Source organism: Salvelinus alpinus, chromosome 7 (genome assembly GCF_045679555.1).
Source record: "Salvelinus alpinus chromosome 7, SLU_Salpinus.1, whole genome shotgun sequence".
Taxonomy (NCBI): domain Eukaryota; kingdom Metazoa; phylum Chordata; class Actinopteri; order Salmoniformes; family Salmonidae; genus Salvelinus; species Salvelinus alpinus.
Window position 1 is genome coordinate 24,544,214 of NC_092092.1, and position 13,574 is coordinate 24,557,787.

General features: G+C 44.1%; 1 protein-coding gene across 3 annotated transcripts in view; it reads left to right on the forward strand.

Moving 5' to 3' along the window:
• Nucleotides 1–9,189, forward strand: part of cox10 (cytochrome c oxidase assembly factor heme A:farnesyltransferase COX10) — a 66,858-nt gene extending 57,669 nt beyond the window's left edge. For all 3 annotated transcript variants that reach the window (XM_071409541.1, XM_071409540.1, XM_071409542.1), the window contains 3 exons: nucleotides 1,839–1,909; nucleotides 5,211–5,443; nucleotides 7,854–9,189. In XM_071409541.1, coding sequence (XP_071265642.1) covers nucleotides 1,839–1,909; nucleotides 5,211–5,443; nucleotides 7,854–8,296 — 747 coding nt within the window. In that variant the 3' untranslated portion in view covers nucleotides 8,297–9,189. The remainder of the gene's footprint in view (nucleotides 1–1,838; nucleotides 1,910–5,210; nucleotides 5,444–7,853) is intronic.
• The last annotated feature ends 4,385 nt before the right edge of the window (nucleotides 9,190–13,574 follow it).

Genomic DNA, 13,574 nt, shown 5'->3' on the forward strand with positions numbered 1-13,574 from the left:
ACAGCAGACCTCAGCTCAAGAGGGAAGGGGAAGACTGACTTTATATGGAGCTTAGCTTATCCCACCACTAACTTTATCCCTTTGGGTGGCTGTGAGCTTATGTTACACAACCTGCCACTGAAACAAAATGAAATGCATCAATTATCAACCCCACACTCTGTATGAAGCCTAGGCCTGACCAGTTGCTCACCTGTTTCAAGCGTATATCGTAGTCCAGAAACAGAGACGTGATAGTCCAGCGTCCCATTGTGACATAGCTACGCGGCTCTGAGAACACCATCCACGGGGGCTGAGGACACGAAGTCTGACCGTGCACCTCGCCACAATTTCCAACCAACGCTGCTCCGGTACGCGTCTATTTATTTGAATGTGTTAACAGTTGGAGAAATTGCTATAGCTGCACGGAGAATTAAAAAAGTATGAAAGCCAACGGTCCAGTATTCTAGAACACTGCTATGCGTACGCTACAAGTTGTGTTGAGGGCCTCGTTAGACCTACCTGCTAGACTGGTCATGAAGTAGTCAGGAACGTTTTAGTCATCTCTGTAGTACTAGTGATTCTTTTGAGGAACAATTCAGTGTGCTTTCCCCTTTATAACGCATTTCGTAGGCAGACACAGAACACGGGTGAATCCTGCAAGTTGCTATGCAACCCCTCATCTATCCAAAAAGGTTTTCCTTTCCTGAGAAAGCAGCATATCAGGTCAAGACGATCCATTCCTTTAGGTCTCCAGAGGGGACACACCGACAGGCCAAGCTGACAGACTTCCCTGTCATAGTTAATGCAAAGAAGTCCCCCCCCCCCGCTGTGCAACTAAAGTGGTATGACCCAACTCTCCGAAGGCCTCTAGCGAAATATAAATGTACTCTATATGAAATGTATTACCCACCACGGGTGTTTTTAAATATAGAGGCTTTTCTATGTCAAAAGGACCGTAAATTAAGGAAGGGGGAGATGGAGGAGAGAAGTGTATTATCTGTTTATTATATATTTTATTCCAGCCATATTTCAGAAGTAATGGATCTTAATATTCTCTGGTTGTCTGGACTCTAGTCTGAGTGCTCTGTCTGTTTTCATCATTAGGGTGCTGGCTCAGAGATTTAGCTACACACACACGTAGGCCTACACACATGTACACACGTACACATACTAGCTGGTTCCTGCATTTAAGCGCCCCATGTGTTTGCGTTTTAGACACACATAGCTGATCTCTTGGGGCCACTTTGAAGCAGGCTCTCCCAGAGTAGATCATAAAACAGAAAAATATGTTGTTTTTCACATAATCCTCCCCCTATGTACCCTAGACCCCAGCAACCTCCTCCAAACCACATCCCACCTCAGTCCCCATTCTGCGACGTGAAGGGCCGCTGTTCTGCTCAGAGATTTGTCTTGAGCTGCTTCCCTCACTTTCTTTCACTGCAGATGTTTGACGAAGGCCTGCATTGCTGTGTATTTTCCCCTGTATGTTTACCACAATTTAGCCTAATTTTGGTCATGAAAAATATCAGAAAAGCTTTTCCCTAAGTTTTGTAGCAAAGCTTCTCATGCTCCCATAGAAGATGATATTGGTTAAGACCACAACTATGCCAGAGAGATTGTGTTATGAAAGTGCCACTGATCAGGTGTATGTGGTGATGGGTGACCTAGCCAGGCAGTTTAGGGAATGGTGGGTTGACAGGATTACAGGTTACAAAGAAGAACTTGAAAGGCCTCTGAATATGAGTTGTATGTCCTTCCTTCCTTCCTTCCTTCCTTCCTTCCTTCCTTCCTTCCTTCCTTCCTTCCTTCCTTGACTCCTCCATTAACCCATACTCTGTTCTCTCTTTCTCTCTCCACAGTACTTTGAGGTGCCCTTTGACTCCAACATGAACCGCACAAAGAACCGGCCCCTGGTCAGGGGACAGATAAGGTAAACTAACAATTGTAATCTCTATCCCAAATGGCACCCTATTCCCTATATAGTGTCCTTCTTTTGGCCAGAGTTCAATGGGCCATTGTCAAAAGGTAGTGCATTACATATGGAATAGGGTGCTATTTGGGAGATCCCCTCTGTTTTTGTGTGTAGTTCTGTTTCACAACAATTTTGCATAAAATATATTTTTCACAATCATTCAACTCACACGGATAAAATCCCTTGGCTTTGAAAACCTTCTCTTTTGAGTGAGACCTTGATACCATCACCAAATACATTGCTACTTCCCTTATCATGCCGTCTCCGTATTGAGTAGGTCATCTGATCTAGTGAAGTGTATTACCAGTGGAGAAACTGGATCCTGCCACTTGGCGTAATAACAGCTCTGTGTTATTGCGTGTCTCGTGATAACGAGGGGAGGCATGGAGCACTGTGGGTACACCTTCAATTAAACAATAGTGCTGCAGAGCACAGCAACACCACCCACATCACAGATCCTTTTACACTCTTTTCCCAATCAGTTATGCTGCCAAGCCTGGGACAGGCTACAGGCTGTCTATACAGAGTAGCAGAGTACAGCCAGGAGCCAGGAAGGTTGCTGCCAATATCAGATCAGAAATAGTATGCCTGCAGCACCAACCAGTCCTCCCCTTCCACACCTGCCAGGTGTAACCTGATACTATTTATTGGCAGGCTGGGAGGATGGTGTAGGCTACCTGTACCTGCTCTCTCTTTCTTTCTCTTCTCTCCTCTCTTTCTTGCTCACTCTTGCTCTAGCCAGCAAAATAAATACAACCATTTTTTCTTTGTTGTGGACATAAGACTGTAAAAACACCAGCAAATCAGCTCCAGTTGATTTAAAAAAATCTGTTTTGAAATATTCCCACTCATAATAGAGATATGTGATCGTATACAAATCGAAGCTAGTTTTGAAATTACTATGTTTTAGTCAAATATATATGTTTGGGCTTCTTGCAGTCAATGTGTGGTATAAAATGATTTCTAATTATGTTCCGGCCCCCTGACCATCCACTCAAGACAAAAAGGTCCCGGGGCTGAATCTAGTTGATGATCCCTGGCATAGGAAAGTCCAGGGTAAATGAGAAGACTCCTACCATAACAACTGTGAGATGCTGAAGCGCTGGTGTTGAACCCTGACCTGGCCCCATCTCCTCATGTCCACAGTGGAATCCTCATGGGATGTGTTGTTTAAAGGGACACTCCTCTTGTTGAGTTGGAGATTTAGGATGTAAACTGTTCTCCAAACAGACCCAGGGTGCTGCCGCTGCCTGGCTTTGTCCGTATATCCTGGTGTTGACGTGACTGAGGACTGTGTGTGACACACACACAACCTGTGGCCCGATGTGGACCAGCTGGATGGCTACAGCAGCATCCCAAATGGCACCCCATTTCCTACATAGGGAATATGACCATAGCCTATGTAGTGCACTACATAGGCTGAGGTCCCATTTGTGACGCAGACAACGCTTAAGTCCCTGTCAAGCAAGCCCTCAGCATCTCACATTCTCACCCTCCATCCTCTCTCTCTCTCTCTCTCTCCATCCTCTCTCTCTCTCTCCATCCTCTCTCTCGCTCCATCCTCGCTCCACCCTCTCCATGAGGCTCCCTGAACCCAGCTCAAGCCTAGTTTAGGTCACAAAGTATGTCCAATGAAGAAATGTTGATTGAAAGTGATTTTTAGTCTAGCTTAATCTGGGTCTTCTAGAAGACCGTCCCTAGACAGCTACCGTCTCCTCTAGCACATCACACTCTTGTGTGGATCTTATTTCAATTGAACACTGAGCCATTCCTTCGTGTAGCCCGCTTCATTGGTCTAATTGGAGAAGCCATGACACTCTCTTCCAGACCCTTTCTTCTTGCCTGCCTGCCACCAACCACCCTCTCATCACGCTGAAGACACCCCTTCAACCCCCCAACTTATGCTCTTGTCTAAGTCCTCATTCTCTCACTCGAGCTTGAAGAACTTTTAGACCACATGTCAAACTCATTCCACGGAGGGCCGAGTGTCTGTGGGTTTTCACTCCTTCCTTGTACTTGATTGATGAATTAAGGTCACTAATTAAAGAATTTCCCTCACCTGGTTGTTTTAGGTCTTAATTGAAAGGAAAACCAAAAATGTCCTAGACACTAAGCCCTCCATGAAATGAGTTCAGTACCCCTGTTTTAGACCTGGGTGAAGAACTTGTAAACCTGGGTGAAGAACTTGTAAACCTGGGTGAAGAACTTGTAAACCTGGGTGAAGAACTTGTAAACCTGGGTGAAGAACTTACTTTCCACAACTGGGGGCTAAGTTCCCTCTTATAGCCAGCCAGCCAGCCAGCTACATGGGCTTAGTGCTGACTTTTTATTTACCCCCCCACCCCACCCCGGCTGACAGCGTTATGACTGGGACAGTGTCAAACTGTAAACTAAGGCCAGATAACCCCCCCCCCCCCACAGGCCGGGTGACGCAGTCCTCACTTCGACCCCCACAGAGATTACCCAAACTCAGCGAGCACACACACACACTTACACACACCACTGCCACATAAAACAGACATAACACACTAATCACATTAATACCCTATCTCCCAAAATAAAAGCCCGTTTTCGCTTCAGAAGGCCTGCTGCGTTTGTTCAAGATTTTAATCTCCAAATCTCCTCCCTCTAATTTACAGCATATTTACTTGAACCAGCCCTGGAGTCGCTAGCTAGCTGCTTTCAATAAAAGACAGGGGGAGGAGGTCTTCATCCGGTGAAAAGCGGGAGCCTCTGTGGTTAGGGCTGAGGATGGTTTGATCTCTGGGCGTGCGTAATGCGTACAGCCTCGTAGCCACACGCTCATTGTCTTGCAGGGCCACTTTTATCCCTGACAAACGCTGATCACATGAGCTCTCCTCTAAGCCCATGTTTTCAGACTGAGTGCCGGACCGCCACTAACTGTCTCCAAATGTGTGGCCCGGCCGTGTGGCACATGCTGTGTGTGTGTTTACATGGGGCTATTGTCATCTTCTCCTATAATCTCCACAAGTCCACATATCTCAATCAGAGCATGAGAGCAATTGTTGTTCTCTTCTGTCTTTCTGTGTCTTTAAGCCAGGTGTTCATTATTCTGTGTCTTTAAGCCACGTGTTCAGTATTTTGAAGGTAGCTTAGCTCTCTATTGTATGCTGAATTTGTTGTTGGTGAAATACAGTGTGGGGAAGTTGTATTAAGAGATTTCTCTATCTCCCTCCTGATCTCTCCCTCCTTATCCTCTCTCCCTCTCCTTCCCTCCCTTTCTTCCTCCGTCGCACAGTCCTCTCCATGCGGTGGGCTTTGCCCTAGCCTGTGGTGTCCCTGGTATCACTGTGTTGACCCTGGCTGTGAACCCTCTAACAGGGGCCTTGGGGGCCCTCAACATCTTCCTCTACACCTGCTGTTACACACCCCTGAAGAGGCTCAGCATCATCAACACCTGGGTGGGGGCGGTGGTGGGGGCCATTCCCCCCATCATGGGCTGGACGGCCGCTACAGGTGCCCTGGACCCAGGTACTGAACTGGAGGACACACACTCACTGTACGCCTCTCTCTGCTGGGTCCTAGTGTCCTCTCCCACACACACACAGTCATGATACTTGGTCCTATGGGTCTCCCTCACACACACACACACACACACACACACACACAGTAATGATACACCCCATCTTATGTTTCACGATGAAGCAGCCGGTGTATGACGAGCTGTTCAAACTGAATATGTTGGTAAATGGGGGATTGAGGAGAGAAAAGGATACACCCATACTTGTTCTCCCAACATTGGGTCAAAGAGCAGCTGTGGTGTGTTAAAGTTCATATGTCCATATTAGACTCTGTGTAGACTCATGATAATACATTGGTGTTCGTTCCTACAGTTACGTATGTTAAACTCTGATAAAGTGGTTCAAATCTGACACTTCAGAGCGATTTTATTATTTTCCAAAGTAGATATCCAGCTAGTGGGAAATACACGGTTTATCACAGCCTAAATGAACATACTGTGTGGTCACTCCCAGGAGAGTTAGGAGCTAGGCTGTAGTGTAGACTGTAGTGTAGACTAGAGGGCTTTTCTGCATGTTGTATATCCATGTCTCCACTGAACTGCAGCTATTCTATAGGTTCAATTCTATTTCTACAGTTTGTCTTGTCATTCCAACACAATTAGTCTCTGCTTGACTCCGTGAGGCCTCTTTCACAACTGACATTCAACACAACAGAGTTTGTATGTATTTCACTGGGTTGACGAGGACCTCTGTGACCAGGCCTGACCCCCCCCCCCCCCCCCCCTTACGGCCAGCCTTTTATTTACATACTCCTCAACCCAGAGTCCCACGTTGCTAACACACACAGTATTGTGTGTGTTTATGTTCGGCTAGCTGTGTGTGTGTGTGTGTGTGTGTGTGTGTGTGCGCGTGCGTGCAGTTCTCTAGTGGATGAGGAAGGCAGAGCAGAGGGGGGTCTCCTCTCCTCTCCAGATTGTTTGGCAGACATGTTAAGTGTTCTGTTATGGCAACTGTCAACTGTGTTGCAGCTTGTCACCGGGGTCTCTCCGTAGGGTACACACACTAGTTTACACTCACCAAGCCAAGATCTTGGGACTTGCTCTCAACAAAATGTTAATCATGAATCTATGGGGCTTTTCACGTGGGAGTGAATGTGTTTTATTCCCATTGAACTTCCGCTGGGGGTTTTCTCTTCCCTTGGTGGCCCTCTTGATTCAATGACTGCTCTCATGCTATACAATGACATTCATGCCCTTTATGTAAGAAGGACCCCCCCAGTTTCGGCTATAAGTATGACTTGGACATTGGCATTTTAACCAGGTCAATTGGGGGTCATTTAAACGTTAATAAAATAAAGTAATAAAATAATAGAACAGAAGTAAGTCTAAAGTGACAATAGTTACCATCATCTGTCCTGTTAGTTGCTACTACAGGCTGCACTATAGTCCTGTTTGATCACTGTGTTTGGTGAGACCGGAGAGGTTTGCAGTAGAGATGCCTTAAGGCCCTGTTTTCCTAGGGGATTTAGGCTTCTTTTGTGTTTACAAAACGCAAGAACAGCGGAGTGAAACAAAAGGAAACCCTGTATGTAACGCTCGGGTGCCTCTGCAGCGCTGCCGAGTGAGTCTTTGTGCCTCGGCGGCCGGGGCGGGTCTCCTGTTTCTCTCTCTGCTGCTACTTGCTCTCTGGTGGAACGTTTACAACGCCACACCGTACACGTGGCCCCGGGCTGTTTGTTGCCCCCACACACACACAGGATGTGCAAGGCGAGCTGATGAATGGGTCTCTTTCTCTCTGTTTAACCACAGGTCTGAGAGGAACAGAACAGACCGAATGACTAGGGGATTCCTCCTCTCTGACTAGTGTCTACAACATCCATGTTCTCGTATTCAGTTACCCCTTCACTCTCTCACCTCACAACGTCTCCTGTATCGTGTACGGAGGCTGTGTCATAGGGGTCAGGGCAGTGAAATGTCCAGGAACGATAAGTTGATTGAAAAAAGACGTAGATTCAGTCAAAGGGGAAATCAGTCCCTCTAAGATTCTGCATTAGGAAAAAAACAAATGTGCAAAGTCAACAATTTCCTGCATATTATGCAACGCACTATTTTACGTCAAATCATCCCTATTTTATTGCATACAACTGACCCATCACCGCTGCACAAAAAGAGGGTAATATGGTTCAATTAAGCCACATGTCAACGAACTTTTTCCCCCATCGCATTTTTGTGACAAATTGTACAGAATCATTGCATATTGGCTGTCCAAAATGTCAGAATTGCAGCAACAAAATCAAGCATTTTTGCCCACAAATCACCATAAATCCCTGTGAGAGGGACTGGGAAATGCAACACCAAGAGATTTGTGAATTCTCTATCTAGTCATTGTCAATATCTTCTCTTCTCCCTCCCCCTCTCTAGGTGCTCTGCTGCTGGGTGGCTTCCTGTACTGCTGGCAGTTCCCCCACTTCAACGCTTTGAGCTGGAACCTGCGTGAGGACTACTCCCGGGGAGGCTACCGTATGATGTCCGTCACCCACCCGGGCATGTGTAAGAGGGTGGCCCTGCGCCACAGCCTGGGTCTGATCGGTCTCTCGGCCCTGGGCCCTGTGCTGGACGTCACCACTTGGACCTTTCCTCTAGTCTCCCTGCCCATTAACCTCTACATCAGTTATCTGGCCTTCCGCTTCTACCAGAAGGGAGACCGCAGCTCCGCCCGCAAGCTCTTCTTCTGCAGTCTGTGGCACCTGCCTATGTTGTTGCTGCTGGCGCTCACCTGTAAGAAGTCCCGGACCGACAAAGAGGGCGTGGCGAAGACCTCGAGCCTAGCCCCAGCACCCCTGCCCCTCGCCATGCAGAACTAGGATAGCCCGTTAGACCCCACCACATCCAACCTCCAACACACTGGCCATTACTTCTCCACCCACCCTTCGTACAAATGGAGGTATTACCTTACGCTGTCTTCCTCTCTCTGCCTCTGTATCCTGAGAGAGGGGAGTACTAGGGACACACTCCATTTGATCTGTGTATGTCTGTGGACTTGTGGTGCTCACCGACTGCACTCTCCGTGCCCTCAAGACAAAGGGACGGGGTGGAAGCAACATGGCTGAAATGGTTGATCAACGAAAACCACACATTGTGAATTCCTGAAATAACCTCAGGGTGTAATGAATCATTTCAGTGGGTGTGTATATATGTATTTATAAAGGAAGGCTGCCCTCTAGTCCCTGTCCATGTTGTATATGACTGTTGTTAATGAGAACGTTGTACAGTGTAAATTGCTCCTATGGATTCGCAATTGGGCCCCGATCTTGAAAGAAACCATGCATTGTATCAACACAAGATGACGTCAAGAAAGAATCAAGAGTCAACTGTGATGGCCATGAAGCCTTGTAAGATAAGTGAGACAGAGAGTTACGTAAATATTTGTGCATCAATTTTTTAAATAATCGATTAAGGAAATAGGTTTTAAATCAACCTAGCCACTGCACTGAAATGCAGTGATAAGTTATTACTTGCCTATATGTTACTTGACTGTAACCATTGCCTATGCCTCTTGGTTTTAGCTGTTCAGCAATCTCAGTGGAGGGTATTCTTCTGTCTGCAACACACTGCTTTAACTCTACACGGTTCACCTGCACCAAAACAAAAGAGAAGTTAACTTGTAAACCATTTTTGTAAGACACAAAAATCATTACAAATGTTCTCTTACAATAAACGTCTTATGATTTAATCAATTTATTTGATTTACTTTTGAGTCAGTTGATTGTCTAATTATTTCATTATACTGTGTCAAGTGTTTCCCATTCAAGCATAGAAATCTTTGTTATCCATATTAAAGCAAATTTAGAGGGTTTCATTAGTGACACCAAGTCCTTCCCACAGGGGGCGTATTCCTATCAGTGCAGATGACGTCATCGTGCTATCTGACATAAAAGGGATGAGTCTTACACATTTGTGTAGATATTCATCACCCACACGTACACCACCACTACATGCCAGCTAGATAATTGTGTTGGCATGGGCATAAACTTTGGTAATGTCAAGATTCAGGTTAATTGTAGCCTCAGTAGACACATGTCCTGTTAGTCACATGAATATCAATATCACCAACAACTATTTAGCAAAAATCAACCCACTGCTGTACCTGTCACTTAGTCCATCACATGCTCCCCTTCCACTCTTTACTCTTAGATTGTTTACGTTAAACATCACCCACCTCCATTAAACAATGCCGGTGTCCCAAATGCCACCCTTTCCCCTATACAGGGCCCATAGGGCTTTGGTCAAAAGTAGTGCACTATTTAGGGAATGGTGTGCAATTTGGAACACCCATTCCTTAGTTAAAGGGGGCTGTGGGATTTGTCCCAAGCATGCTGCAGAGGAACAGAACTGTGTAATATCCTCCGAAAGGGCTCACAATGGATAGTGTTCCATATCAGCACAGCTGTTACTGTATAGGCTGAAAAAACACCACCGCAACCTGTGTGTTTCTCTGTGTCTCTCTGTGTGTAGATGAAATGTCAGTTGCCAACCTTCTGAGGGCTCAGTCAGTGTGATTCCCTGCCTGTCACGTTTACAACATCCGCTCAGAGGAGGTTGTGAAAGCAGTGTGATAGACTGGACCTCACTCGATTCCATCCACGGGGAGGCAAGGGGGTCTGCCTTGCCCCTGCGGCTCCCTTTCTTCTTTCCCCTGCTGGGGTTTCCTCTCGCCCCTCGGTTCCTTCCGAATGGCACCCTATTCCTTATTCCGAATGGCACCCTATTCCTTAAATAGTGGACAACTGTTGACCAGAACCCTATGGGCCCTGGTCAAAAGTAGTGCACTATGTAGGGAATATGGTGCCATTTGGGACGTAGCCACAGACCTCTACTTTGCTCTCCCTTCCTATCTCAGATGCTGTACAAACTTCATAGGCATCTAATACAGCTCTCACCTGTTGCCTCTATGACAAGTGTATAGCGACTATGACTCGTATTACCAGGCCTCCACTCTGAGATTTCTACAGTCCTGGAGCTCCCTTCGCTGATGGACCTGGTCAACCAGAAGCCTTGATTCCTCACCTGCTGTCTTGTTGACAGGTAAATGATATCCTCCTATGAAGATGGCAGTTGTTCCATCTTTAATAAAGTAGCCTTGTTTTATATTTCAGTAATAGTCTTAAACATTAAAGTTCTTATTTTCCTCGTGCGTGTTTTATTTCATATACATATTTCAGCGCCTTTATTTGAAATAAGGCGGGGGGAATGTTTCAAAATGTGGTTTTGGTATGATTTCATGAATTAGAAGTATTTAATCGTAAGAATAATTCCTATATTTTATCCCAAAGTTATGCATTTATAATCATTAATTTAAAGGAAGTATCTTCTAAGGGCGTCCCAAATGCACCCTATTTAATGCACTGCATAGGGAGTTGTGTGCCATTTGGAACTTAAAACCTCTATTCAGCGCAGTGACATGCACCCTTTAAATCGCCGTCAACTGAAGGCACCAGAGTGTCAGGCAGCAGGGCCTTTGCCAGAGTCAACAACAAAGAGTGAAATATTGATAAACACGCGGAAGGAACTTTCCATCCAGACATCCACTGTGAACGCATGCTGGCTTTTATGTCCATACTGACCCGACATCTGGGCTCTGATCTCAGAGAATTAAACGAGAAAATGGCTCACATTCCACGACAACCTAGTTGATGGATCGTATAAAGACTTTTCCTAATAGTAGCCTTTTGTTTTCCACTTTACTATCAGAGGAGATCGAGGCTCTTCGTGTTCTGTACATTTCTAACTTGGATGGGGTCGATCCCTCAATGTTATTTGGTCGATCAAGTTCACTAGCCTACCGTCGGTTGTTAGGCCTGTAGTAGCGTAGTCTAAACAGGATGTAGTGGTTCCGCATGATTTAGGGGCTCTGGAATTATTCGACTTTTTAGAATTGTACAGCCTAAATAAAAATGTGCATGTTCAAAAATATTTATAAGATTTCTTGATTTGAATATTGTCTAGTAGTGCTAGTCTATATGGCCCAATGTTAAACACATAAGAAAGAATGAACCCGAGTCAATTTGGCGTCTATAGGCTACCATTAACAGAAGATACAGCCCGACAGAGATGCACTCCCGACTCCCGAAGGAGGACCGACTTGATTCTTGACCGTAACATCTGGCCGACTCCCCCCGCGCTGCCTTAGTGTGTCTGGTCAGTCGTGTAAAGTGGCCTAACCCTGGTGTCGTGGATTTACCTCCAATGCCTCGGTAATGTAGCATAATTTTGAAGTAACTTGGGGCCTTTTAACAGATCCTGAGCACATTACTTGATCTTCTACGAAATGTTTTTGGGCTTGTGAGATAGTCTCAAGATACAAAAACACTAAGTGTTGCAAAGATTTCAGTGACTCGAATATATGGAATTGTATAGCTAGGCCTATGCCTATGTATGTTTATAGTGGCCTGTAAATTATCTAGCATACTCATCTCTGAAACCTTTGCAATGTGATGTGTCTTTGACAAAATTGTTCAGGCTAATGTAGGCTAGGTTAATCAGTTATTTTTCAGACTAAGAAATATAACTTATACAATAAGGTTTCCAGTACCTTCGGTGCTCGGGCCTCTAATTAATGTGATTTTGGATCGAATGTAGATGTCCTTTGAAGTTAAACTGATCAATTTTAGGGTTGTCGTTGACTTGATATCTGCCGTGCAAAGTTGTTAAAATATTGCTGTAATTTAGACCTGTTAAGATCTTTTTCATGTTTATCCTTTTTGATAGTTTTAAAATATATTTTTTTACAAAGATCATGATAAAAGCCTGATATAGAATAGCCTAAAGTAGTTTATTGTCTTTGGAGAATGGGTTTAGTTTTCATGTACCATGCATCACAGAGTTTGTAGGCTGTTGGGCGGTGCGGCAGTCTGTGTGTTACTAGGCTACACCAGTTGCCCTTGCAATTAACGAAAAAAGACTTGATTGATTGACCAAATATTTGTCTAATTGACTTATTTATGAAGAAAATGTTCACAAGTTCATGAGGTAGCCATATGAGTTCATATTCATTAAGAAATAACACATTATACACATAACATTCATATCCATGTGAGAGTGAAAATGTTCTGAACTATACACATGCGTTTATTTCCTCATGAATAGTCAGCCACCTTCAGCGCGACAGAAAGTTCCAGCACACACTGTTTTCGTTTGAAGTCGACATTTTTCTGCATATTTACATTGAATTTAGGACAACGTGGTCATTTCCGATGGCATACAATTAGTTTAATATTAACAAATAATAATATTAACAAATAATAAACTGATAGGCCAAAGTCCTCTTCAATTGAATGAAGACATGTTTTTTCTTGCTAGAATTGCATAACTCAAAATTCTAATTGGCATCATTTTGTTGTTGTTTTCGATGATAATAATAATAATGATAGGCTAGTAATAATAATAATAATAATCTTGTCGTTTTTGTAATACAACTGCTAATAATTCATGTGTTATTATCAATAATAAAGGTATGAATCATTATTATTAATTAATGACTACTTACGTTCACTGTAAAAAATGAAGTGGCGAAGTCTACTATTCCTTTGATAACAACCGCTCATTTCTCCATCTAAAATGACTTGCAAGTTGATTTCACCAACGGTTCAACTTCATTATTGTCAAGTATATAGCTAATATTTTCTCCAAGTTCTCTGCCAAAACAATTGGGAAACGACATTGTTATAACTGTTTTTTGTTATGAATACTAATTTGTAGCCTATATCTCGATGTAGCTTTCTTGAAAAAGTAAAATCATCGAAAATATTTTTCTCCTTGAAAATATGGAAGAAAATGTTTTAACTTCTAATGCAGCCTATATACCGTGCTTGGCACAATCGATGGCCCCTTATGTTTGGCAACGCATAAGATCTCTAACAGCAAAAATTATATTTGGTCATAAAGAGTTTGAGATGACCAGAAAGGTTATAAATAGGCCTATAGAGATATGCGCTTCAGTGATATGCATAATAAATCATTTATTCTCGTAGGCCTATAGGCTATATGACACAGAAGCAGAAAATAGTCCTCTACCCAATCCATTGTGTTAGTTAGTATACACATTAAATAATGCTCAAAGATAAAAAAGGGAATAGCACAGCA